Source organism: Phyllobates terribilis, unplaced genomic scaffold (genome assembly GCF_046119375.1).
Source record: "Phyllobates terribilis strain yellow unplaced genomic scaffold, ASM4611937v1 Scaffold_4__5_contigs__length_816908805, whole genome shotgun sequence".
In the NCBI taxonomy this organism is placed as follows: Eukaryota; Metazoa; Chordata; class Amphibia; order Anura; family Dendrobatidae; genus Phyllobates; species Phyllobates terribilis.
This window is the reverse complement of record NW_027362764.1, coordinates 69,114,809-69,141,777: the sequence shown is the minus strand read 5'-3', so window position 1 is coordinate 69,141,777 and position 26,969 is coordinate 69,114,809. Positions and strand designations below refer to the sequence as shown.

Genomic DNA, 26,969 nt, shown 5'->3' with positions numbered 1-26,969 from the left:
ACAGAATACTCTGGGGAACAGTGGGAATACAATAAGAATAAAAACTGTCTGCCTTTGACCTGGTGACAGGTCCTTTTAAAGCTTTACTCACCCACTGCCACTTAGCAGAGACCGTTGATCCCAGTTATTGACAAACACTGTGAACAGAGCCGGAACAATATATCTCTTTACACCATGTAGTGCCCATTCTCTGGTACTGCAACTCAGCACCTATTCACTTAAGGGGAACCTGTCACATGATTCATGCTGCCCAAACCACAGACCACATGTATCAGAGCCTAGCTACACAATTGCAGCCATATATGATTCTCCTGCATTTCATAAAGGAAATATAGTTATAACTAGATCGTGGCCGGATTCTAACGCATCGGGTATTCTAGAATATGTATGCGGCTGACCGGGCGCAATCAGCAGAGCAGTGTTTAAATTTGGCGCCAAAATCGCTGATTGGTCTCGGCCGGCAACCGCGACCAATCAGCAAAGCTGTGTTTAAATTTGGCGGCAATATCGGTGATTGGTCGCGGGCGGCAACCACGACCAATCAGCAGATCGGGATTTAAATTTGGCGCCAATAATGCCGATTGTTCGCGGCCGACGACCGCGACCAATCAGCAAAGCGTTGTTTAAATTTGGTGCCAATATCGCTGATTGGTCGCGGCCGGCGGTCGTGACCAATCAGCAGAGCGGTGTTTAAATTTGGTGCCAATAATGCTGATTGGTCGTGGCTGCAACCAATCAGCAGAGCGGGGTTTAAATTTGGCGCCAATACTGCTGATTGGTCGCGGCCGGCCACCACGACCAATCAGCAAAGCGGTGTTTAAATTTGGCGCCAATATCGCTGATTAAATTTGGCACCAATATCGCTGATTGGTCGCGGCCGGCGGTCGCGACCAATCAGCAGAGCGGTGTTTAAATTTGGCGCCAATAATGCTGATTGGTCGAGGCAAGCGACCGCGACCAATCAGCAAAGCGGTGTTTAAATTTAGTGCCAATAATGCTGATTGGTCGCGGCCGAATCTTATTAGTGAGGACCGGGGAGCGGTGCTGCCTGTGCGGGTACTTCCGCTCCGAGCAGCCGGGAGATGAGCGGCTGCTCACAGCGGAAGTATCCCGACCGGCGGCGCCGCTCCCCGGTCCTCCCTGCACACTTGCCGTCGGGAGATCAGCAGCCCTAGGCGGTCGGGGTCCTTCTGCTGCCGCTCATCTCCCGGCTGCATCGCCGCTGACCTCCGTGCAGCAGATGAGCCGCTAACGGCCGCCATCTTTTTCTGAAATATCGCGTCGCTGATTGGCCGCGGCCAGACCTATCAGCGACGCGGGATTTCCTGGACAGAAGGACAGACAGACAGACGGGATAAGACAATTATATATATTAGATATCCAGCCAGAAACAATGGCCAGAGACAGTGTCAGACTGGGGTGCCAAGGGACCACCAGTAACCAACTCCAGGACCCTAATTTTCAATTACATGCAAATGTGACTTCACTTTATCTTCAATCACAAATTTATATAACGATTAACTGGCTAGATTGTTTACCCGTTTGTCTTTAGTTTGTAGTGGGGCCTGGCTAGTGTTCACAACTTCCCCTCCCTACCTAGGGCCAAACTCTAGGGACATTCAGGGTTTAGGTTCCTGCTTGGCGATAGGTGCAGAACCTATATAGGGATGATAGGGTAGTCAGGTAGATCTGCCTAGGGGTCTCCACCCCCCCCTTTCCCTAGTTGTTGGGCTCCCTTCCCCCTTTTCCCGTTGTTGTACACTTATTCCTTCTCTCACCTTGTGTGACAGTATATATATGCACTACATCCTGGTATATGTCCCTTATCTTGGGCCCATCCTGGTATATATATCCCCCATCCTGGTTTATGTCCCCCGTTCTGTCGTTGTTTTTTAATGTATGGAAAAAAAGTAAACCATTATACTCACCAGGGGTGAACATGAGGCCCCATAGCAGAAGTATAATGCACCCCATAGTCCTACAAATAATATAATGCATCCTCCATAATTCTCCATACAGTATAATGCACAGCCCATAGTAAGCCATATAGTATAATGCACAGCCCATAGTCATCCATGTAGTATAATGCACAGTCTATAGTCCTATATATAGTATAATGCACAGCCCATTCTGGTATATGTTCCCCATCCTGGTATATGGCCCCCATCCTGATATATGGGCCCCATATTGGTATATGGTCCCGCTGTTGTTCAATACACAGAAAAAAAAACAATAAATGCTCCTAGTCATGTTCCCAGCATTCTCACGCCGTGCAACGTCCACTTCTGGAGCTGGCAGCTGACTTAGGTCATGTGCATGTGTGGCGCCCGTGCGGGTTCAGTCGCCACAGAGGTACTGCATCTCACCCAGAGGTGTGGTATCTCATTCTCAGGTAAGGATAGAGTGCTGCCCGGGACCCTAGCACCTGCATCCAACACTACACTACTCCAGACCTGCTGGAGGGGCAAGATGTGTCGCGCTTCCTGCTGAGCCCAGACCCTGGTTGGAGTGGGGGGAACCAAAGTAGGGGGAACCATGTAGTGGGTGTGGGTGGAGGACGTAGATCAGGGGAGCACTTGTTAGAAGTGATATAAAAGAGGGAACCATCTTGGGTGTGTAGCCAGTCAGTCAGTGAAGTTTGAGAGGAGCAGGAGCTCTGCAGGAGCTCTGCTCGGGAGGAGGGCCTGAGAGAGAGGCCCAGGACAGACTGAGGAAGGAGAGAGGAGCAGGAGAAAGGCTCCAGGAACGTGATAGGGATCCCAGGGGTACGGGCAGTGCTGGAGGCCACCCGTACGCCCGAATCAGCCAGGCGGTGGAGGAATCGAGCTGCAGAGGGGACAGGCCCCTAATCGGTGAGAATTACAAAGTTCAACTGGAAACCGGAGGCTTCTGTACTTTCAGGGTGCAGTTGCCACATCCGCACTCAAGTCGCCAAAAAGGTAACCACATAGGATCCAGGGAACTCCAGGTTGCCCAGAAAGATCCTATGATACCGGCTTGGGACATTGTTTGGCGAGGCACAGGGCAAGAAGGGTGAGGGCCAGTGCAGGAAGACGGCTGAGAAGGGCATATAGAACGGGGTCCTGTCAGGCACTCTTGAAGCACCTGGGAGTTTGTGAACCCCTGCCCGGTGAACGCAGCGCGATGTGGGAGGCTGTAATCTGGACAGTGCAACCTGAGGAACTTAACAACTGTGAGTAAACTCTGACTGCACCCCACTGTCTCTGTGAAGTTATTGCTGCGCCATCACCCCCTGCACTACACTGCACCACAACTGCAACAGCAACATCCATAACATCTCAGCACAGCCCTGGAGCTAAGCTCTACCTGTGGAGAGCTAAACCAACTCTGCTGCATTAACAACAGCTCCAGAGGACCTGCTCCGCAGCGGCGGCTCCATATAGCCGCATACCACAGGTGGCGTCACGAACTGTATATAAAAACTATAAATCCCCTGTAAATATCTCCTTTTATTGACCACCCTGGGTCACGGACCGGGTGACCGCCACTGTGACATCTTCCCTAGCAACGACCAGCCCGGTACCGAGTTCCCCATGGCCCAGGGGGCGCATCACATGCCGACGTCAGCTGCTGGCCTCTTACTGGCAAGCAGTGTGTATTGCAATACACTTCAGCTGAATGTGCGTCTGAGGAAGCACACCCATCTGAAGTAGGGGCCGGCATCGGCGGGCCCCTCACCTGCCGGGTTCGGTTGCAGCAGCCTCGGTCGTTACATCCCTGGTGGTGGCCCACTCTTGCACAAGGACCCACTGGAGGATTTTCCTGTTCTGGCCTGGCCAGAGATGAGACTAGTCTGGCTCTGCCCTTGGCCGGCTCATCCCAGCGCTGCTCCAGGTGATTGACAGGTCTATGGATCAGGGAGAAGCCGGCCGGGGCTGACATTTAGAGTAGATTTTCTCTAAAAAGACGCGGCATTATACCTGTCTAAAATCGTGCAGCCAGGCTCTGATTTATGCTGCATGCGGTTGGGGAGTGGGAATCAGGTGACAGGTTCCCTTTAAATTGGGAGCTGAGCTGCAGCACGAATCTGAACATGGAAAAAGAAATCTGTGAGATAGAGAATCTTGCAGACTTTTAGGGATCTCAGGTGCTCCTCTGCCACATAAGACATTTGTATTATAGATGACCTAATTGGGGGGGTCCGGGAGCCTCTCTGGTCCAGACCATCACGTGGGGGCAATGTCCTGCCTGCCATATCACTGGAGCTCCGCACGACAGATAAAATATATCAGGGCATAAATAGAAAATGAATGAGAACAGGAGAGTCATGGTGCTTGCTTATGAGTAGTACCAGAGACCACTCCTCTGCTGTGTGCGTACACAGCCCGTCCTCCCCCAGACTGCACGACAGCACTGCGCGGCCCCCCTGTCACATGCCAGCTCTGATGACACCATTAGTCTCAGTGTATCATTCAGCATCACCTCTATTGTCACTCCGACCATTTTACCCCTCCTTTTTATCACTCCATCCTCTGAATTTCAAGCACTGGCGATGGCAGCAGAAGGGAAATATACAATGCCATGTTTTACCTGCCCATCCAGGTGCCCAGGAGCGGAACAGAACTCAACACTGTGGTTCCGTCCTTCTCTGGATTGTTGGCGACCCAGAAGTCGTCCCCCACAATCATAAAGTGGTGATATCGTGGGCGTCAGCCGTGTTTACAGTTGGCACCTCAGTCTAAAGCCCCATTCACATATCAGTTTTTTACGTACGAGTGCTATCTGTGTTTTTAGGAAAAGATTGAGGCACTGATGAAAATGATAGAACTCTGATGACACTCTGATGAAAATGATAGAACTCTGATGACACACTGATGAAACTTGGTCTAAATTTCTAGTATGTAAAAAACCCTGACATCTGAATGAGGCCTAACTTTTGCGAAAGTAGCTATATCTAAAACAGACGTTTAAGCCCTAAGATGCCAGTAATTTTGGCTGTGTTTAAGAGGATAGAAATGGGGTGCCGATGGTGTTGTCATGGAACTACTGAAGGCCCCCCCCGTGTGTCAAGTTTTTACAACTATGAACCTTAATCAAAATATGACTGAAAGAGCACCACAGCAACAAAATGTAGTACATAGACTGTAAGCTTGCAAGCAGGGCCCTCACTCCTTTTGATATGAGATATGCTTATTCTGTATTGATTGTATAAGTCCCCCCTAAAATTGTAAAGTGCTGCGGAATATATTGGCGCTATAAAAATAAAATTATTATTATTATTACATTAGTAAGCAGTATTATAATTATATACTGTATATGTTGCTGCTCAAAAGAGAGGACTGATAATACACCAGTGGTCATACATATTATAAAGTGGGGAGTGGCCAAGGCCAAAATGGACGACAGAGATGGTGATGTTGTCACTTTAAAAAATGCTTTACTACATATGCATCATATAAACAGGACATAATATAGGGATAGGATACATATTATAAAAACAATCACAACAGCCATCAAGAGTGGTGGCACATAGTATTTAAGTTACTGTGCTCTACATATATATTGGGAATAGATGCAAAAGATTGATTCTGAGTATAGTTCATATATAAACATATATCATCATGCATCAAGTAAACCTATTACATACCTACCAGAGCGTTATATACCAGACCACTACGCTGAGGCCGTCCCCAACGCGCGTTTCGGCGCTTTTGCCTTTCTCAAAGGGTAATGATACCTGTCACACACCTGCAATATATAGGGGCCTAATGCCTTTTAGTCACCTCCCACGTACCCAATTAAGCATACCCACGCCTCCTTACGGACATGTGGTGACGGTGGCATCCTTTACCGCCAAGCATACAAACAAAGAAGACGTACCACGCGTCGCTGAATGGAGCGGGGATGACCGCAAGCGCGTCACATGACGTAATACGCGTCGATGAATGGGGCGGGGATGACCGCAAGCGTGTCACCAAGAAGGCGGAAGTGACGTTAATCGCGTCGTCAGGTTAGGCGGAAATTGCATCAGACGTGTCATCGATTAGGGCGGAAGTGCATCAAGGCAAGTTCAGCATGCCCATTCATGACGCAGAGGGTGTCATCGTTACCAGGATACCCGGCGGCGGCGGTGTCCACTTCACAAGGATGCTAGGAAGCCGAAAGCCGGCGTGCATACTAGGACCATGGCCCCACTGAGTACAGGCATCACATATAGAGACGAGGGATCACCATACATCACACTGTAATCCCATATGAGAGAACGGAAGAGGGAATTCCTTATCCACCTTTATAGCGTAATAAACATCAAACACTAGTATGTAAATTTGTGTCTTTTTTAAGATCCCATAAAGGAGATTAAATTCAACCAATTAACATGAAATAGAATTTCATATAAGACCAACAGTGAAATACACTGTGTTCCAAATTATTATGCAAATAATATTTTCTCAGATTTTCCCAAATTACCTATATGAATTGCAGTCATTGTAATTTTCCAGTCAAATAACTATTAGAGTACAATTGAAAGGTTTTTGTACAAACTGCCTATGATAACAGTATATTTTTAAAAAAATCAAAAACTCAAACTGCACTCAAAATGCATGTTCCAAATTATTATGCACAGCAGAGTTTTCAACCTTTTCATTTTAATAGAGAACAAAAAAATGGTCATTTTTGAAATTATAAGCATTAGCAGGTTATTACAAACTGAATCAAACAGTTTTCAACTCAAAACTTTATTCTAGGCGATGTTACATTTGCACATAGGACCCCTTGTTCGAAAGGAGCTTCTGAACTCTCTCGTCCATTGAATTTGTCAGGTTTTGGATGGTTTCTGCTTCAATTGTTTTGCATGAGGACAGAATACCCTCCCAGAGCTGTTGCTTAGATGTGAACTGCCTCCCGCCATCATAGACACTCCTTTTGATGATGCTCCAGAGGTTCTCAATGGGGTTGAGGTCTGGGGAGCATGGGTGCCACACCATAAGTTTGTCCCCTTTTATGCCCATAGCAGCCAGAGATGCAGATGTGTTATGTGCAGCATGAGACGGTGCATTGGGATTCAGGTCTGGACGCATTGCTGGCCACCTTAGAAGTCTCCAGTGCTTTCTCTCAAACCATTTTATAGTGCTTTTGGGCTTGTGCCATGGGCTTTAAACTTCTTGATGACACTGCGCACGGAAGACACAGGAACATTCAGGTCTTTGGAGATGGACTTGTAGCCTTGAGATTGCTCATGCTTCCTCACAATTTGGTTTCTCAAGTCCTCAGACAGTTGTTTGGTCTTCTTTCTTTTCTCCATACTCAATGTGGTACACACAAGGACACAGGACAGAGGTTAAGTCAACTTTAATCCATGTTAACTGGCTGCAAGTGCGATTTAGTTATTGCCAACACCTGTTAGGGGCCACAGGTAAGTTACAGGTACTGTTAATTACACGAATTAGAGAAGCATCACATGATTTTTCAAACAGTGCCAATACTTTTGCCCATCCCCTTTTTTAGGTTTGGTGTGGAATTGTATCCAATTTGGCTTTAGGACAATTCTTTTTGTGTTTTTTCACTGAAGACAAATTAAATGAAGATAATAATACCAAAGAATTTGTGATTGCAATCATTTTCAGGAAGAAACTGAGTATTATCTGACAGAATTGCAGGGGTGCCAATACTTTTGGCCACCACTGTAATAAAATCCAAACGAGTTGATTTAGCGGAGCTGCTTCCATATAAGCCGGAAATGCCAAAAAGCCTCATACTCTCCTATTCATTTTTCTACTGTGATGTTCACAATGTGATGCAGATCGAGCCTTCATCTTATATTAATGGACAGATCATGCATATCACCCCAATTATCAATAACAGGTAAGTAACAGATAATTAAGCCTGCATAGGGGCTTAAAAGGGTATTCTCAACTATACTAATATGTAGTAGGTGCAAATGTAGTATAGTTGGTCTGATTAGCTATGTGTAGCGTCGGCATCCCTGCCTCCTGGTTCCCCTCACCTCTCCGCTCCGTGCCCGGCGTCCTCCTCCCGCTTTGCTGGCAGCGCGCGCTGCTTCCCGGTCACTGTGCTTAGGGCGCGCGCTCCCTCTCTCTTAAAGGGGCCGCGCGCGCCGTCCTAAGGAGTCCCCGGCCAATGGCCGGAGGATCTCACCATATGTAAGGCACCTCCTCCAAAATGGAGGTGCCCGAGCAATGTTGTTGCAAAGCCTTTCAACTCTGCTTCAGCCCTCAGATCCCGTTGCCAGCTTGTTTTCCAGTGCAGTCTACCTGCTTGCAATCCTGCGGTCCGACAGTCTGCCTACCAGCATCTGCCAGTCTGTCTATGGATCAGTCCGCCTGCGGACCAGGAAGCACCTGTCTGATACCTGCCTGATACCTGTCTACCTGCTTGCAATCCTGCAGTCCGACAGTCTGCCTACCAGCACCTGCCAGTCTGTCTATGGATCAGTCCGCCCGCGGACCAGGAAGCACCTGCCAGATACCTGCCTGATACCTGCCTGTCCAGAGACTCTTATCCTGCTGTCACTTGCCGTGACCACCTGCCTGTCGAGAGACTCTTACCCTGCTGTCACTTGCCGTGACCACCCGCCTGTCAAGAGACTGTCCCCGTCACTTGCCGTGACCTCCTGCCCTTCTACCCAGAGACTGTCCCTGTCACTTGACGTGACTGTCTGCCCGCTTTCCCTGGGAGCCACCCGCTTCCTTACAAGGACTGCCCCTTTGTATAGTAGCTCAGAGGTTCCACCTCCCAGACCCGTTACAGTTTGCTTGGGCCATGGAACCCGGTGGCACCCAAGCTCCCTCGCTCTCGGACCTATGTCATGAACTATCCCATTAGCGGTCCCAACAGGACTCCATCTTGGGCCACCTGCGTAGTGTTAACTCCCGCCTGGACAAACTGACCGCCTCATCGGGAGCTGCTTCCACCCGCACAACTACTATTCCGGCAGCGCCGCTGCCCATCAACACCATGGCATCCCTTCCCGGTCCACGCCTTTCCACCCCGCCTCGTTTTGGTGGAGATCCCGGCCTGGCACGAGGCTTCATTAACCAGTGCACCCTGCACTTTGAACTTTTGGCATACCAGTTCACCACTGACCGAGCCAAGGTGGCCTTCATCATGTCCCATCTCACTGGGGAGGCACTGGCTTGGCTAAATCCTCTATGGGAGAGAGGATACCCCCTGGTATCCAACCTGCCAGCCTTTTTCACGGCCTTCCGGAAAGTCTTCGACGAACCAGGACGAAAGACCTCATCCGCCTCATCTCTGCTACGCCTCCGTCAAGGGAGTCTCACCGTGGGCCAATATGCCATACAGTTCCGTACCCTTGCTTCCGAGCTTGCCTGGGATAATGAGGCACTGGTTTCCGTGTTCTGGGAGGGCCTGTCCGGCCGGATTAAAGATGAACTTGCCGGTCGGGACATTCCTACCACTCTCGATGACTTTGTGACACTTGCCACCCGGATTGACATCCGGTTCCAGGAGCGCACCAAAGAGGTCACCCGTGAGAGGAGGTTTCCACGCCTTGCTCCTACTTTTCTGAATCCCGTCTCTTCCTCTGTAACTCCCCGGGCGCACTCGCCAGAGCCCATGCAGGTCGACCAAACCAAGATGGTCAAAACCCGTCAAGAGTCTCTCCGTGCCGAGGGGAGCTGTTTCTACTGTGGTAGTAAGGAGCACCGGATCCGTTCCTGCCCGGAGAGGTCGGGAAACGCCTGTGTCTAGGATCGCTCAGAGAGGTCGTCCTAGACAAAAATAAATCCTCTCCTTCTCTGATGCTGTCGGTCTCTATCATCTGCGGGGAGAACCGTTACTTTGAACTTGCTCAACTTGATTCTGGAGCTGCTGGAAATCTCATTTCTCAGTCCCTGGTAGAGAAATATCGCATTCCCACCAAACCTCTGGCTGTACCCTTATCTGTCGCCTCCGTGGATGGGGGTCTCTTACCGCATCCCATCCAACTCATCACCGAATCCATAACTCTGCAGGTGGGAATGCTGCACTCTGAAAGCATCTTCTTCCATGTTCTGCCTGGACTCTCTCACGCCCTCTTGCTAGGCCTACCTTGGCTCCAGAGACATGCACCCGTGCTTGATTGGCAGACCGGAGAAGTCCTTCGCTGGGGTCAGGACTGCCATAAGACTTGTTTAGTTCCCGTTCGTCCTGCCCGTCCTTCTCCTACCCCAGCCAATCTACCCGGCCTACCGGTTCCCTATTGGTCTTATGCGGACGTCTTTAACAAAAGAGAAGCAGAGACATTACTCCCTCATAGACCATATGATTGCCCAATCGACCTGATACCCGGCGCTACTCCTCCCCGTGGGCGTATTTACCCTTTGTCTGCTGAAACCCGGTCCATGTCTGAATATATCGAGGAGAATCTGGCCCGGGGATTTATCCGGAAATCTACCTCCCCGGCGGGAGCAGGCTTCTTTTTCGTCAAAAAGAAAGACGGCTCACTCCGTCCCTGTATAGACTATAGAGGCCTTAACCAGATCACGGTGAAAAATAAATACCCCCTTCCGCTCATTCCTGAATTATTTGACCGTCTGAGGGGTGCTAGAATCTTCACCAAGCTGGATCTCCGTGGGGCGTATAACCTGGTCCGTATCCGTCAGGGGGATGAATGGAAAACGGCATTCAACACCCGGGACGGCCACTATGAATACCTCGTAATGCCCTTCGGTCTCTGTAATGCTCCCGCCGTCTTTCAAGAGTTGGTCAATGACATCTTCCGTGACCTTCTCTACTCCTGCGTGGTGGTGTACCTGGACGACATCTTGGTCTTCTCTCCGGATCTTCCCACACACCGGAGGGACGTTCGTCAGGTCCTGCTCAGGCTCAGGCAGAACCACCTCTACGCAAAATATGAGAAGTGCCTCTTTGAGCAGACCTCGCTTCCGTTTCTGGGCTACATAATCTCTCAGACCGGCCTACGAATGGATCCTGAGAAACTGTCTGCCATCCAGAAGTGGCCCCGACCGGAGGGGTTGAAGGCTATTCAGCGGTTCCTGGGCTTCGCCAACGACTACCGCCTCTTCATTCCGCACTTCTCTTCCCAGACTGCCCCTATCTCTGCGCTCACCCGTAAGGGCGCTAATCCCAAAGAATGGCCGCCCGAAGCAGAGGAGGCCTTCCTTTCCTTGAAACAAGCTTTCTCCTCCGCCCCTGTGCTGCATCGTCCGGACGGCAACAAACAATTCTTCCTAGAAGTAGACGCTTCCTCCTCCGGAGCCGGAGCGGTACTCACCCAAAATTCGTCTTCCGGAAGAATGGTAACCTGCGGCTTCTTCTCCAAACTCTTCTCCTCTTCTGAGCGCAATTATTCTATAGGAGACCGAGAATTATTAGCCATTAAGCTGGCACTGGAGGAGTGGCGTTACCTGCTCGAGGGGGCTCTTCACCCGGTAATAATTTACACGGACCACAAGAACTTGGCTTACCTCCAGAGTGTCCAGAGACTTAACCCGCGCCAAGCCCGGTGGTCCTTGTTCTTCGCCCGCTTTGATTTCATTCTTCATTTTCGCCCAGCAGACAAAAACATCAAAGCTGATGCCTTGTCCCGATCCTTTTTGGTCTCTGATCTAGAGGAGGAGCCTAAGCACATCATCGACCCCGCCAAAGTAATGCAGGTGGCCCCCGTGAATCTAAATCGTCTTCCACCCGGTAAGACGTTCGTAACAGTACCTGATCGTGAGAAGGTCCTACACTGGGGACATTCGTCTAAGCTAGCTGGCCATGCTGGTCAGAAAAAGACCCTCCAGCTTATTACCCGGCATTACTGGTGGCCTACCCTGCACAAGGACGTAATAGACTTTGTTTCAGCCTGTGCGTCCTGCGCCCGCAACAAGGTTCCTAGACACCTGCCAGCCGGCCGCCTTCTGCCTCTTCCTGTACCTGCTGCCCCGTGGCAGCATATAGCCATGGACTTTATAACGGACCTCCCTGTCTCTGCCGGTTTGGGTGGTCGCTGACCGCTTTTCTAAGATGGCTCACTTCATTCCCCTGTCGGGCCTCCCGTCTGCATCTGAGTTGGCTAAAGACTTTATCCGTCATATTTTCCGTTTTCATGGTCTTCCTCTCCACATCGTATCCGATCAAGGAGTTCAGTTCACCTCTCGCTTCTGGCGAGCCATGTGTAAATTGCTGGAGGTCACCTTGGACTTCTCTTCTGCTTATCACCCACAGTCCAATGGTCAGGTAGAGCGGATCAACCAAATTTTAACCAGTTACCTCCTGCACTTTGTTAATGCTCACCATTCCGACTGGGTGGATCTTTTACCGTGGGCCGAATTTTCCTACAATAATCACGAGAGCGAATCTTCCTCCATATCCCCGTTTTTTATAGTCTACGGTCAGCATCCTCGGATCCCGTTTCCCGTCTCCACCTCGGTGGACAATCCGGCTGCGGAATCTCTTGTTAGCGAATTTTCCTCCATTTGGGAAAGTACCAGATCCGCACTTCTTCAGTCATCCGAGCGGATGAAAAAACAGGCTGACAAAAGACGTCTGGATCCGCCACAATTCCGTCCTGGAGATAAAGTCTGGCTCTCGTCCAAATATGTCCGGCTCAAGATTCCTTCCTACAAGTTAGGGCCTCGGTTCATCGGCCCACTGGAAGTTATCAAACAAATCAACCCGGTGGCCTATAAATTGAAACTCCCGGCCAACTTGCGGATCCCTAACTCCTTCCATTTATCTCTACTCAAACCCGTTGTACTTAACTCTTTTTCCAAGTCTACAGGTACGCCTCCTGCTCCGGTTTCCACTGAAAACGAGTTTGAGGTAGAGAACATTCTGGCCACCAAAAGGGTAAGAGGAAAGACCTTTTTTCTAGTGGATTGGAAGGGGTTTGGTCCTGAGGTGAGAACGCGGGCGCCCCGGGAGAACATCCATGCCCCTCTCATCCTTGATAAATTTCTCTCTGGCCTAAAAAAGGGGGGGCTAAAGGGGCGGGTACTGTAGCGTCGGCGTCCCTGGCTCCTGCTAGGCAGGGACGCCGTTCCCCTCACCTCTCCGCTCCGTGCCCGGCGTCCTCCTCCCGCTCTGCTGGCAGCGCGCGCTGCTTCCCGGTCACTGTGCTTAGGGCGCTCGCGCTCCCTCTCTCTTAAAGGGGCCGCGCGCGCCGTCCTAAGGAGTCCCCGGCCAATGGCCGGAGGATCTCACCATATATAAGGAACCTCCTCCAAAATGGAGGTGCCCGAGCAATGTTGTTGCAAAGCCTTTCAACTCTGCTTCAGCCCTCAGGTCCCGTTGCCAGCTTGTTTTCCAGTGCTGTCTACCTGCTTGCAATCCTGCGGTCCGACAGTCTGCCTACCAGCACCTGCCAGTCTGTCTATGGATCAGTCCGCCCGCGTACCAGGAAGCACCTACCAGATACCTGCCTGATACCTGCCTGTCCAGAGACTCTTACCCTGCTGTCACTTGCCGTGACCACCCGCCTGTCTAGAGACTCTTATCCTGCTGTCACTTGCCGTGACCACCCGCCTGTCAAGAGACTGTCCCCGTCACTTGCCGTGACCTCCTGCCCTTCTACCCAGAGACTGTCCCTGTCACTTGACGTGACTGCCTGCCCGCTTTCCCTGGGAGCCACCCGCTTCCTTACAAGGACTGCCCCTTTGTATAGTAGCTCAGAGGTTCCACCTCCCAGACCCGTTACACTATGTAGCTTACCCCATGTGCAAGGCAAATGTAGTATAGTTGGTTTGATTAGCTATGTAGCTTACCCCATGTGCAGGGCATTGCAGGTATCCATGGCCACAGTCACTAACAGCTAACTAACTATCGTACCTGTCACTTTATGAGTGGTCATAACCATGGATACCTAAGCTACTGCAATGCCCTGCACATGTGGTAAGTAAAATAGCTAATCAAAAGAACTATACTACATTTCTAATTGGAGATATTTGCTAATATTATTATTATTACACCTACTACATATTGGGATAGGATCTTGGAGATGGGAATACCCATTTAATACGTGAATGGTAGTTTTACAATACACTGCAATATTACAGCTTTGCAGTCTATTGTACAAGCAATCACAATTTTGCGCATGAACCTAACATTAGCTTAATGACCTTATGGAAAATTAAAAAAAAAAAGTTTTAAAAACTATTACAAATTATCTAAATTTCCAAGTCTAAAAAAAAAAAACTTTTAGCCATACAACACAGGCGAACATTTCTTTTAAATCTTACATATGCACTTGCAGTCTGATTTCTATTAGGGGATATTAAATGATTTCTCTGGGGATATTAATAGTACAGTGTTTGAGAAATTACCATCCTTCGCCATCTGACAGTAAAATACAGTAATCCTGGTAGAAATAAGTGGTTTGCAAAAATAACTTCTGTTCCACTGACTATTAACATGGCGAGTAATACATCTGCAATCCATGAACAGCACCAGACTCCCGGGGAAGATCCCTCTCCCTCCATACACGGAATGAGACATCTCTGTGCCAAGCTCTCGCAGCTGCCCGACGGAGAACGGAAACGTTCTGTGACAATCACCACCTTCGCCTGAAATTACTGAGTAGTTAGTAAATGCCGCTTTCTAGAAATTGTCATATTTCTTCCACAAATAGAACAATCCGCCAGTCGCAGATTCGGCTTTTGCAATGTATCCGTGCAACTAAAATATAAATGCGGTGCCAAATTCCCATAGAAACAGGGAGCGCATCGCTGCTTAACACAAAGAAACAAATCTTAACCACCACGTAACGTCTTACATCAGGCTGTTTGCAGCTTGCGTCTATATTATACCCGCGAGATACAGTATACAGCGTGACACACTGAGTAATGACTCTTAGTCACATCAGACTGAGAAGGACGTGATAACCAATTCCATTATTTTACGTAAGAGCAGATGATCGCCCCTTCAGCTTCCAGAAGGAGATGTCACCCAACTTTCCTAGCACCTTAGCACAGTCATTATGCCTGTTACAAAATGTGTCATGTAAATTCTTTGGTGCACTTCTTGTGCATAATTCGTGCACTTTTGCAGTTTTTTGTGCATTTTTTCCACTTTTTCTTTTGTAACAAAAACACACCCTATTGCTACACCCCATATTATAATTAAAAGGGTTGTCCTCTACTTGGACAGCCACTTCTTAAATACAGTATTTCCAAGTGTAAAACCCTTGCACCGGGATCTATGCGTGACATTGTTATGCCATGTAAGCGCTGCAGCCAATCAGTGGCCACTAATGGGCTGCTTAGCTCATTTTGTCCTCGGAAGAAACTCATACATCGAGGAGAAGTTTGAGATCTGCAGCCCTTTATGCAGAGCAATGTCATGTCAGCCCCGGAAGACGAAGCGCTGACATGACTGTGTAACATGGTGTGGGGCGGTAGATGTGGGCGAGGTACCCGTCTCATGTTACATGAAAATGGGGGTCCTGACTGGGTGTGTGGATTGCTACGCCCTTGCGGGCCGCATGTTACCGATGACTTTGGTTGGCCAGGACCAGATGTTGAGGACTTGAATGAGGGAGACCAGAAGTCAAAAATAAACTTTTTACTGAATGACAACTTGGTGGGGATTATGTACAACAGATAGCGGGTACATACCATGATGAACGTTTCCTTCACAATACGGAGCATTTTCACACATAGTCTTAGTTCCTTTCTCTTAACTTGCTTGGTCTCTGTCTCCAATGGTTCACCTGCCTTCAACACAACCCAGCTTAATACTACAGCCCAGTTAGTAAGAGTCCTATTCTCAACCTGGGGTTCCGCGTCCTCTTTCCTCTCAAGGGAACTAGTTTGCCAATATGACCAGTACTTAGCTTCTCTGCTTGTCATGCTGCGGAACTCCTACCCGGAGCACTCTCCTTGTCTTATGTTCTCTGTTCCTTCCTGGCCCGTTACACTGAGTTATAAACTCGGGGAGGTACTGCTAACCGTCCTCTCCCAGGACCTGTCTTCAGTTGATCACTCTGTCCTTCGGTCACTTCTCTCTCTCTCGCTACTCAGGATTAGTGTTGGCCGAATTTGTTCGGCATTTCAAATTCGGATTCATGTTCGGGGTTCCGGCTTGTTTGCGCCAAAAAATCGGCTCTGCCCACGAACATCCCTGATTTGCCACGCTGTCATGCAGATGTTATGTGTGACAGCGTGACAAATCAGGGATGTTCGTGGGTGGAGCCGATTTTTTGACGTGAACAAGCCGGAACCCCGAACACGAACCCGAATTTGAAATGCCAAACAAATTTGCTCAACACTACTCAGGATCACACTATCCTCTGACTTGGTCTCCACTCACGTTAGGGACACCCATGTCACTTGGCTCTGCTGACTGGTCAGACCTTAGGTCTGCTTTTGTGGCACTCTGGGCACTATCTGACGTCCTGACAGGAAACTGTCTCTGTCCCTTCACTTTAGCCCATAACACTGGGCTAGTCCCAATCATTAATCCTAACTCTCCTTAATGTCGGGCCAAATACAACACCAACACTAATAAAGCATGTCACAATTCACATTAAACATTAAAATACACTGCAACAATACATATGCTTTCAAGGGGGAATGTGGGCAGTATGTCCATCTCCTTACAAATGGAACTGCGCCAGTGCGGGATGTGACCATTATTTTTATTTTACACTGGGGAATATAGTAATTAGGAAGAGGTTGCCCAAGTAGTAGATCCAGAGGCTATGTTCACATATGTGGATGAAACAGTGGATAAGATATGGATGAAAAAGGCACATCTAAAAACCACTTGTTAAAGATGTGTTTTTTGCTTGCTTTTCTAATGCTTTTGGTGCAGTTTTGATATGGTTTTTGATGCATTTTTTTTCATCGTGGTTTTTTATGCATTTTTAATTATAACACTGCGTGTAGAATTAGGGTGTATTTTTGGCGTATTCCAGCTACAAAAACCTCATAAAAAAAACTCCATTTGGACATACCCTAAAAAAAAAGTAGCTTTTGGTGCAGTTTTGGAAGAACACCGTTTTTCTGCTGTTTTGATGCAACTTTTCATGCTTTTTGCATGTTTAATAGCCGCACATAGGAAGAGACCTGTCAATACATGGCGGGGAGAAGCTATTAAAGTATGTTTTTCTCTGAAACGCCACAACATTTCAGAGTCAAACATACATGTTTCGAAGAATTGTCATGACGCTTTTCCATCACATTTACAAACACGTGGGGAAAAAATGCAACCTGTGCATTATAAGTTCATTTTCCTATTCAAATGAACAGGAGACATGTTGAAAGCAGATTTGGAGCATTTTTTATGTGAACTTTGAAACAGAATCTGCACTAAACCAAAATTTTCGAGGAGTTTTTGGAGCAGAAACTGAGCGGAAATTCTCCAAATCCTCCACAAAAACACAAAACTCTTCAGCTAGGAGGTTCTTCTCAGTTTCTGCTCTGAAAACTCAGCACTAAGACTCCATGTGCACATACCCAGTATCTGCTCCGAAAACTCAGAAGCTCTGCCTGTAGCTCGTCCCTCCTCCTCCCCTCTCCATAGGATCTGATCAGCAGCAACTGCCGTCTCGTACCTCAGTAATGTAAAAATCTGTCTTCACTGAATACAGATTTTATCCATGAATTGAGAATTTGGAAAATGAATGATCAGCCCAGAAGGAGAACGAAGCCGATTTATGTGATAAGATACAGGTGCATCTCACTGAATTAGAATATCATCAAAAAGTTAATTTATTTCAGTTCTTCAATACAAAAAGTGAAACTCATATATTATATAGAGTCATTACAAACAGAGTGATCTATTTCAAGTGTTTATTTCTGTTAATGTTGATGATTATGGCTTACATCCAATGAAAACACAAAAGTCATTATCTCAGTAAATTAGAATACTTTATAACAACAGCTTGAAAAATGTTTTTAAAATTCGAAATGTTGGCCTACTGAAATGTATGTTCAGTAAATTCACTCAATACTTGGTCGGGGCTCCTTTTGCATCAATTACTGCATCAATGCGGCAATGTGGCATGGAGGCGATCAGCCTGTGGCACTGCTGAGGTGTTATGGAAGCCCAGGTTGCTTTGATAGCAGCCTTCAGCTCGTCTGCATTGTTGGGTCGGGTGTCTCATCTTCCTCTTGACAATACCCCATAGATTCTCTATAATAGATTCTCTATGGGGTTAAGGTCAGGCGGGTTTGCTGGCCAATCAAGCACAGTGATACCGTTGTTTTTAAACTATCTCTAAAAAGCTTGTCGGCAGAGGGAAGCATGAAGTGCTCTAAAATTTCCTGGTAGACGGCTGCGCTGACTTTGGTCTTGATAAAACACAGTGGACCTACACCAGCAGATGACATGGCTTCCCAAACCATCACTGATTATGGGAACTTCACACTAGACCTCAAGCAGCTTGGATTGTGGCCTCTCCACTTTTCCTCCAGACTCTCGGACCTTGTGGAGTGTGTCAATGACTGCCTTCTGGACATCTGTCAAGTCAGCAGTCTTCCCTATGATTGTGGTGCCTACTGAAACAGACTAAGGGACCTTTTTAAACGCTTAGGATGCCTTTATAGGTGTTTTTGCTAATTATTTTAATTTACTGAGATAATAACTTTTGTGTTTTCATTGGTTGTAAGCCATAATCATCAACATTAACAGAAATTTAATTTAGTGAGATGCACATGTATATCACAATGTTTCTTATTTTCATGTGTAAAAGTGATTTGTAAAATGAAAAACAACGGTTACTCTTTTATTGTGTGATGTGCACATAGCCTAAGGTTGCTTTCACATTGGGTTCAGGCACATGTTCAATGGCCCCATCGGGGCTTATGTCCAAATCCCCCGCAAAACGGGATTTAGATGTATGTGCTGGTGGGCCCATAGACTATAATGGTGCCGGCAGAGCTAACGTGCACTCTGCTCTGCATCTTATTCGGTAGACTGCGTCTGAGTGTCCGCCTCCAGCAGGCATACACACCCAAAAATGATGCACGTCAGAGCGCACGTTCGCTCTGCCGGCACAATTATAGTCTATGGCCCCCGTCGGCGCATACCTTCACATCCCATTTTGCAGGGGGTTTGGATGTGAGCCACCGAATGGGTGCCTGAACGAGGTCTCTTAAACTAAGAGATATGCAAGATCCCTAAACAGAATGTCAGGCTTGAGAAGCTCAATTTTAGTTACGATTTTGGAAGCTATTGTACGTCCGAATTTTAAATCCCTTAAAAACATTAGACTAAAGTTGGCAAAACCCGTTCATATGAGTTTGATGGGCCGACAGTCTAATGTGTATGAGGGCCTCTTGACTGATGTTGGGGGAGAGAACGATCCAGCCTGTTGGATTTCCATTAAAATAAGCCAATGCCAGAGGAGGAGGACAGAGGAATCTGGAGGACAAAAAGGAGTCTGGAGGAGAGCAGAGGAGTCTAGAAGACACCAAGGAGCCTGGAGGACACAGAGGAAGTCTAGAGGACACAGAGGAAGTCTAGATGACACACGAAGTCTGGAGGACACAGCGGAAGTCTGGGGGACACAGAGGAAATCTGGAGAAAACAGAGGTAGTCTGGAGAACACATAGGGAGTCTGGAGAACACATAGGGAGTCTGGAAGACACAGAGGGAGTCTGGAAGTCACAGAGGGAGTCTGGAGAACACAGAGGAAGTCTAGAGGACACAGAGGAAGTCTAGAGGACACAGAGGAAGTCTAGAGGACACAGAGGAAGTCTGGAGGACACAGAGGAAGTCTGGAGGACACAGAGGAAGTCTGGAGGACACAGAGGAAGTCTAGAGGACACAGAGGAAGTCTGGAGGACACAGAGGGAGTCTGGAGGACACATAGGGAGTCTGGAGGACACAGAGGGAGTCTGGAGGACACAGAGGGAGTCTGGAGGACACAGGAGTCTTGCAGCATCTCTCTTATAGGGCGCACAGGAGCACTCAGCCAAGCCTGTATGTGAGGGATATATCTGATGATTGTTTAGCTGACTGCTATCTAATGTGTATGGGGACCATTAGACAATCTCTTCAACTCAACCATCTTTCCGTACAGTTACAATATGGAATAACTAAGTTTATGGGGCTACATTGATGATCGCTATGGCAACAGATGACTTACAGGTACTGTATGGAGTACGGATGGCGGTACATGCCACCTCATGACTGGAGGCTCTCGGCCCCGCTGTGCACCAGTTGTCTCCCAGTCAGCATCTGTGTTAGCTTTACAAAACGCCTCTGCTACCTAAAGTGAAAACATTTCAGGCGCAGATATGAGAAATAAAAAAAAAAAGTCCCTGGCTTTGATGTGATTTCTTCAGCTTCTGCTGTGACAGATACGCCAGAGGTAATAAATATTGTATGGAGTCTGTCCCAGTAACGCCGCTTCTCGGAGCTGCATTCCCATAGCAACCCTGCACTAGATTTACTTGTAAAGGAATAAATATACTGTGTGACTTCCATGCCTTCTTATTTCCAAATCCTTTCTGTATACAAGTTGCCTCATACATCCAGCAACCACTGATCGGCCCATCTTTTACCAGCCAGCACTAAGGAATAGGGTGACAACTGATCTAGGCCGCATCCTGCACAGACTCCCCATGACATCTCTGAAACAATCGTTACCCTGCCAACAAACTTGCCAAAAGGGACGTTCGACATCAACGTGTCACTCATTTGAAATGAGCATCCAAACCCATAACTCCTAACTCCTGAGGGACAGGAAAGAGGGACACATATTGTGGCACAGCGCTACATTTCTTTTATACCGTAGCCACACCTCAAACTCCGCCATAACCTTTTTGTGTGCCCACACAGAAACAATGTCCCCGTGGAAGTCCCTTATTATACCCACACAGTTTAATACTAGTTTTATGGCCTTCACATTGTCTCTCCACGCAGTATGATGCCCCAAAGATGTCCCCACACACCCTAATGACCCATAGTGCCCTCCTTCACTTCATTTGGGAAATTGACAACTGTTTGCCAGGTTCTCCTAAAGGTCCCTGTGGATCAAGGCAGTGAAATTAACTTATTTTTGTGGAATTCTTCTAACAAACAAACGACTGTGAAAATCGATGGAAAAGACGTTTTCTCCTAGCTGACTCTACTTTTGTATCTCTCCTTCTACACGTGTGATAATAACAAAATGACATTTTACTCTGGATAACGGCCAAAAGCACAAAAGAGGGAGGAGAGGTCACAATTCCACTTTGTAAAATGGTTGTGACTTCCCTTCCACCACAGTAATGAAGATGACCTACCTAAGGTCTCCTCGAAAGGCTCCATCCAGGTGAAATATAAAAGATAGCTCACAAACATTCTAGTCTTGAATTTGATGACTTAATGGTATTTTTTTTTTATTTTGAAATACCAACCTTTTGCACAAAATTACTATCACAGAAAATGTCCTACAGCACAAAAGGAATAAAAGTCTAACTTGAGAAAACAAAGTCACTGGTTTTCCAATTTGTCATCCTTTTGGCCACAGTTGTGTTTATTGATTGGCGCAATATATCAAAATCAAAAGAAACCCCTCAAATTTCCTTTCTCCAATGAAAAATGTGAGGATCAAAACAAACAACTCTCTAAATCTCAGCTTCTTGGACACCCGTTTGTCTGACAAAAATGGGACAAAGTCATAAATAACAGAGAGCACTATTGAATTCTCAGTGAAGTTTCTTCAAACTCGAGGGTCGGTCCCAATGATAAAAATCCAACAGGATCCCAACTATCACAGGTTTTTAATAGTATTGGCCTAGGACAAAGGAATCTTTTGGACCCCAGAAGGCTCTTGGGACCGGGTGCGACTGCAACCCCTGCACCCATTATATTTACTCTCCTAAGAATTCTTAAGACTTAATGGGGATATCACCCATAAAGAATATATTGCCTATAATGAGATGGTAAATTATAGTCCACACAGATCTGCTGCACATCAGATCCTGCCAATGCTTCAATCTATAGGTGGGCATTACATCCACATGCTCACAATAATATACATCATGTATAGGAAAAAATGTTACCAACAAAGGAGTTGTCCCTTCTCGTACATCCACAAGATTCGCATTCACAGCCACCTCCCCATTACTGGTGGCCTGTGACAGATCTCTGTTCTAGATATAGTAGTGGAACCTGGATCTATCAGACATATTTAGCATATTCCGTGGATACGTACAATGTATGTAAAGGGACAATTTCTATAAAGGGGTTGGCAACTAATTATATACTGATCACCTGTCCTTGGGATAAGTCATCAATATTTGACCAGTAGGGATCAGACACCTGGCAGTCAGACTGATCATATATTATCACCTTCGGTGACGGACCAATGTTTAAAGTGTTGGATACGGAATACCGCAGCTGCCTATAGTATTTGGTGGCCAATGTGGGCACTGGAGATCAGCTGCTATTCTTCTTAGTAGGTGTTGATCTGTAGGCCTAGCAGTGGCCACCAAACAGTATTCCAGCTCAGTACACCATTTACATCCGGCTAAAGCCAATTGGGTGGGGTGCTGTGTATCAAACCCACACCGATCGGATATTTCTGACTTATCCGATGGATAAGTCATCAACATAAAAGCAGTGAACAACTCCTTTGAGATGTTAACACATATTAGGGGAAAGTTGGATGAACCCTCCAGGGGAACCTGCCAACCATCCAATAAGTAGAGGGGCCTCTTGCTTTCCCAAAGAAGGCAAAATGGGAAAAAAAAAGGCTCAGAATTTCAACATGCCCTTTCTTTTGTTAGAACAGGAGGTAAGTCGCTACCAGAACATTAGGGGGTCGGAGGGATTAGCTCTCAGCAAGCATTCAGTTATCTTAGGTGTAGGGTTTACTGCCTCTATCCCATATTTATGTGGTAAGAAAACACATCATTGAGTAGTCGCCCGCATTCATCAGAAGCATCACAGAAACATGGCGACGACATGTAAGCAGAGACCGAAAAAGAAAGTACAAGTTTTTAAAACATTATTTCAAATATTTGATCAAAAAAAGCCACTCAAAGTCTTATCAGAATGCCCCATGAAATTTGTTAAAGTTACAAAGATACCCCTTCACTTCCTTTGCGATTTTCCAGCATCCCGGTCGCCAGCTATTATGTTCCATTCCCTTTCTGTACTATGACCGGTAGACATGCTGATAACAATATGTCAGATGCTGTACCTTGGCTTTCTCCAGCTGTGCCTGGGCCTGACGCTCTGCCTCTCTCCGCACGGCCTCCCTGTCTTCCTCCAACGAGACATCAGAATCAGATGGACGGCTGGTATAGGAGTCCGCCGAACCCTGGGGAGAGGAAGAGGAGAATATTATAATGGCTGTGTATGCAGTCTGATAATACAGAATATACATGGACTGGAGCAGCTCATTGACTTCCCACAATATACGAGCTGTTTTGACTATAAATCACGAGGCGTGTAATCTCGCTGAAGAGAGATCTCTATTCTCCCTGTCTTCGTGTTCATTTGTGCATCTCTAATCTGATTCCAGATCAAAACAGACCATGTAACACATGCTATTAACCAAACAGTTAAAGGCAAACATAAAACAAATGTGCGGTGTTGGCTGAACGGCTCATCTATGCCAATCACAGTACCATTCACTGTCAGTGCCACCCGAGACTTCATATTAGATTCTCTGTCCCTCCGTTGATTTCAGCACTCTATTAGGAATATTTACTATAATTAAAGTGGTTTTCCATTTTGGATATTTCCTTCTTGATTGTGTGACTCACAGGGATTTTTGAAAAGTAAGAATCTAATTTCTCTGTGAAAACAAATACCATTGGGTGCCCACCATTATCAATGGTCATTAATTGACCCTATAGCTGAGGTGCTTCAGTCCAGAACTGACATGACTCTAGTTAGAACTGACATGACTCTAGTTAAAAGCTAATAAAGGGAGTTCTTGGCACAGGACCCTTTGTATTCGATTAGTATGATGGGCCTCTGTTCCTCTTGGAGAAGTTTGACTGATGAGATAGTATTCTTTATTCTGGGATCAAGGAAATTTATATACTATTTCTCATGAAGAACTTATTGTAATTAAGTCTTTCTACCCCAGTTGGGTCTTCTCAATGAGAACCAATACCCTCTTCTCCAAATAAATATGCCAAATTAGAGGAAATAAAAAAAAAGTTAGATCTGTGCTGCCCTGGTCTGACAAGTAATCTGGTCCTCCATGACCAGGGCAGTCTTCAATTTTGTGACTAGCATTCTCTGCCCAACATCCTGGGCTTCGCTGGCGTCTACTATGCTTCACAAAGTCTGACGCAATGTTATGACGTGCATCATAACATCACAGGGCCTAGTAAATGCCAGAGTTGCCATGGATGCAGAATTAAAAACTGACCTATTCCGGTTGTCACAAAGTATTGGACTGGACTGCGAATCAGGGTAGAGCAATTCTTTTTAATAATAGACACCCTCTATAAAAAGACGTTGTCATCTCGGATAATTATGGTCCCATCTATGTTGAGAACGGGGACCCATCTCCCACCATAAGGAATGGAGAAGTTTTCCCAGGTATCCACGAGATCCATCTATCTTAAGAGTGGAGACCCATCTCCCAACTCAGAAAATGGAGAGGTAGCATCAGATATCCACAAGACCTGAATTTATCTTGAGAACAGGGACCCATCTCCCACCACAGGAAATGAAGAGGTGGCCTCAGATATTCACAAGACACATCTATCTTGATAATGGAGACCCATTTCTCAACACAAGGAATGGAGAGGTGGCATCAGGTCCCATCTATCTTGAGAATGGGGAACAATCTCCCACCACAATGAATGGAAAGGTGACCTCAGGTAGCCTCAGGTCCCATCTATCTTGAGAATGGGGACACATCTCCCACTACAAGGAATAGAGAGGTGGCTTCAGGTAGCTACAGGACACATCTATCTTGAGAACAGCAGCCTTCTCCCATCACAAGGAATAGAGAGGTGGCCTCGGGTATCCATAGGACCCATCTGTCTTGAGAATGGGAAGCATTCTCCCACAGGGAGAAGGCTTAGGTATCCACAGAACATGAATCTATTTTGAGAACAGAGACCCTTCTCCTACCACATGGAATGGAGAGGTGGCCTCGAAACAGGGCATTATTCTTGAGAAACCTGAAGGTCCCAGAGGTGGCACCATATGGCATATCCCTTGGATATGTAAGAAAAAGTAAAAAATTGTACAGCCCCTTTAAATACAAACTATTTGCATAGCCTCATTAATATATATCCATTTTCCATTGATGCATGTAGCAGCATGATATGCCAAAGACAGAAATACAAGTACAACTGTCAACAGACCCTGTAGAACACATGTCCTGGACCGAAGAGCTTACAATCTTGCAAATGTTATAGTCACATAAAAACATAGTATTAAGAAAATAAAAGCATAAAACGGCATGCACAGGAGCTTACACTCATAGGTAGACCCCTTCTCTACAAGACCCAAAAAAGATGTCTTCCTATAGATTATTAATTATTTTGTATATTGCCAGTAACGAGCATCTCACTTCAGAAGTCCCTAGTGCCGTGTACTTCAATTTCCTGAAATCCTTATCAAGAACAACCTGCAGATGTTTACATACAATATTACTGAACACATGACGTCGGTGGCTATCTCATACATTACAGTACTATAAATAGCAGAGGCTCGTAATAGCCCCCATCACCGCTTCTCATTTAGGAAGATAAATAGATGGAGCTTACACAAACATCAGAAGTCTTCAGTCGTCCTCCTTTGGTTCTTTTTAAGAGTCTAATCCAAGAGGCCTTCATTAGCCAGACGGGTTAATTACTGTGCCTGGCGGAGGCCCCCTGTGCGGATCCTTCCCAAACAAGTGCACGGATTATTCTGAAGAACAGCATCGTATTCCCTATCCATCTTTTCTCGTAAGCTCCAGGACTGACCACACAGGGCAACTTCAGCAGAAGTAAAGGCTGAGAGGTTGTGTTTCCTTCTAAATCCAATCACAAGTGTCCATTTATGAAGGAACATAAAGGTCATTTAGAAGAAGAAGATGAAGAAGAAGTGCAAATATGTCTCCTTGTCCTCATCATGGTTAAGGAGATGCTGAGCAGAAGGCATCTCTGCAGCTGGTGCCAGGTGACTGCTGAGCACAGAGAAGGGAGTCTACATGGCTCCTGGAGGATGGAAGCCTCATAGAAAGAAAATCACAGGCAAAATGCATTCAGTGACATTTGCAAGTGCAAAGTTCAATCAATCTCTTTAGGGATCTGGTTGGGGGACGGAGTCTGGCATCACTGAGCATGCTCCGTATCCTGTCCTTACGCAGTTGCTCACATCACACAGTGCTGCTAGTCTTTGTCAGATTGCTTTTCTGCATCTCAAGGGTACAGAGCTCGAAAATAGCAAGATGCAGGCCGGACGGAGCGGCTGATAATCTGCATCACATGCAATACACCTGGATTTATAGGAGATAGATGGATGGATAGATAGATAGATAGATAGATAGATAGATAGATAGATAGTGTAATTTACTATCTATCTATCTATTATCTAAGACTGAAAATTCCAAGAATGGACTGTAGAATATTTATTATTAGCAAATGTAATAATTATACTTTATTCAATTTTCTTTTATCCTATCTTGTATCTATCTATATCTATTAATTTATCTATCTCATATTGATCTACTGCATGTTTATCAATCTATCTATCTATCTATCCATATCTATCTATCTATCTATCTATCTCATATCTAAGTATTTATTATGTATCTATATAATTAATGTATCATTTTATTATCTATCTACATTATGTATCTTTATCACGCATGTATCAATATATCTATCTACCTTTCCCATTATCTAACTATCTATCCATAATTATCTTTGTACGTGTAAAGTGTTTATTATTTAATATCTAAATATCTATTATATGTCAACCTCATTATCTATTTATAATTAACCATCTATCTATCTATTATCTAACTATCTATCTCATATCTATCTATGTATATTATCTATCTATCAATCTATCTATGTATATTATCTATCTATTTATCTGTCTCTCTATCTATCTATCATCTATCCCATATCTATTATCTATCT

At 46.2% G+C, this 26,969-nt stretch overlaps 1 protein-coding gene across 6 annotated transcripts in view; it reads right to left on the bottom strand.

Annotated features, from left to right (window-relative positions):
- Positions 1 to 26,969, bottom strand: part of CACNB2 (calcium voltage-gated channel auxiliary subunit beta 2) — a 433,018-nt gene that overhangs the window by 84,676 nt on the left and 321,373 nt on the right. For 4 of the 6 annotated variants that reach the window (XM_073677469.1, XM_073677471.1, XM_073677472.1 and 1 more), the window contains one exon: positions 23,066 to 23,185. In XM_073677469.1, the coding sequence (XP_073533570.1) occupies positions 23,066 to 23,185 (120 nt within the window). Of the gene's footprint in view, positions 1 to 23,065; positions 23,186 to 25,604; positions 26,143 to 26,969 lie in introns of those variants that run through there. The other 2 variants (XM_073677475.1, XM_073677470.1) reach the window with 1 other exon arrangement.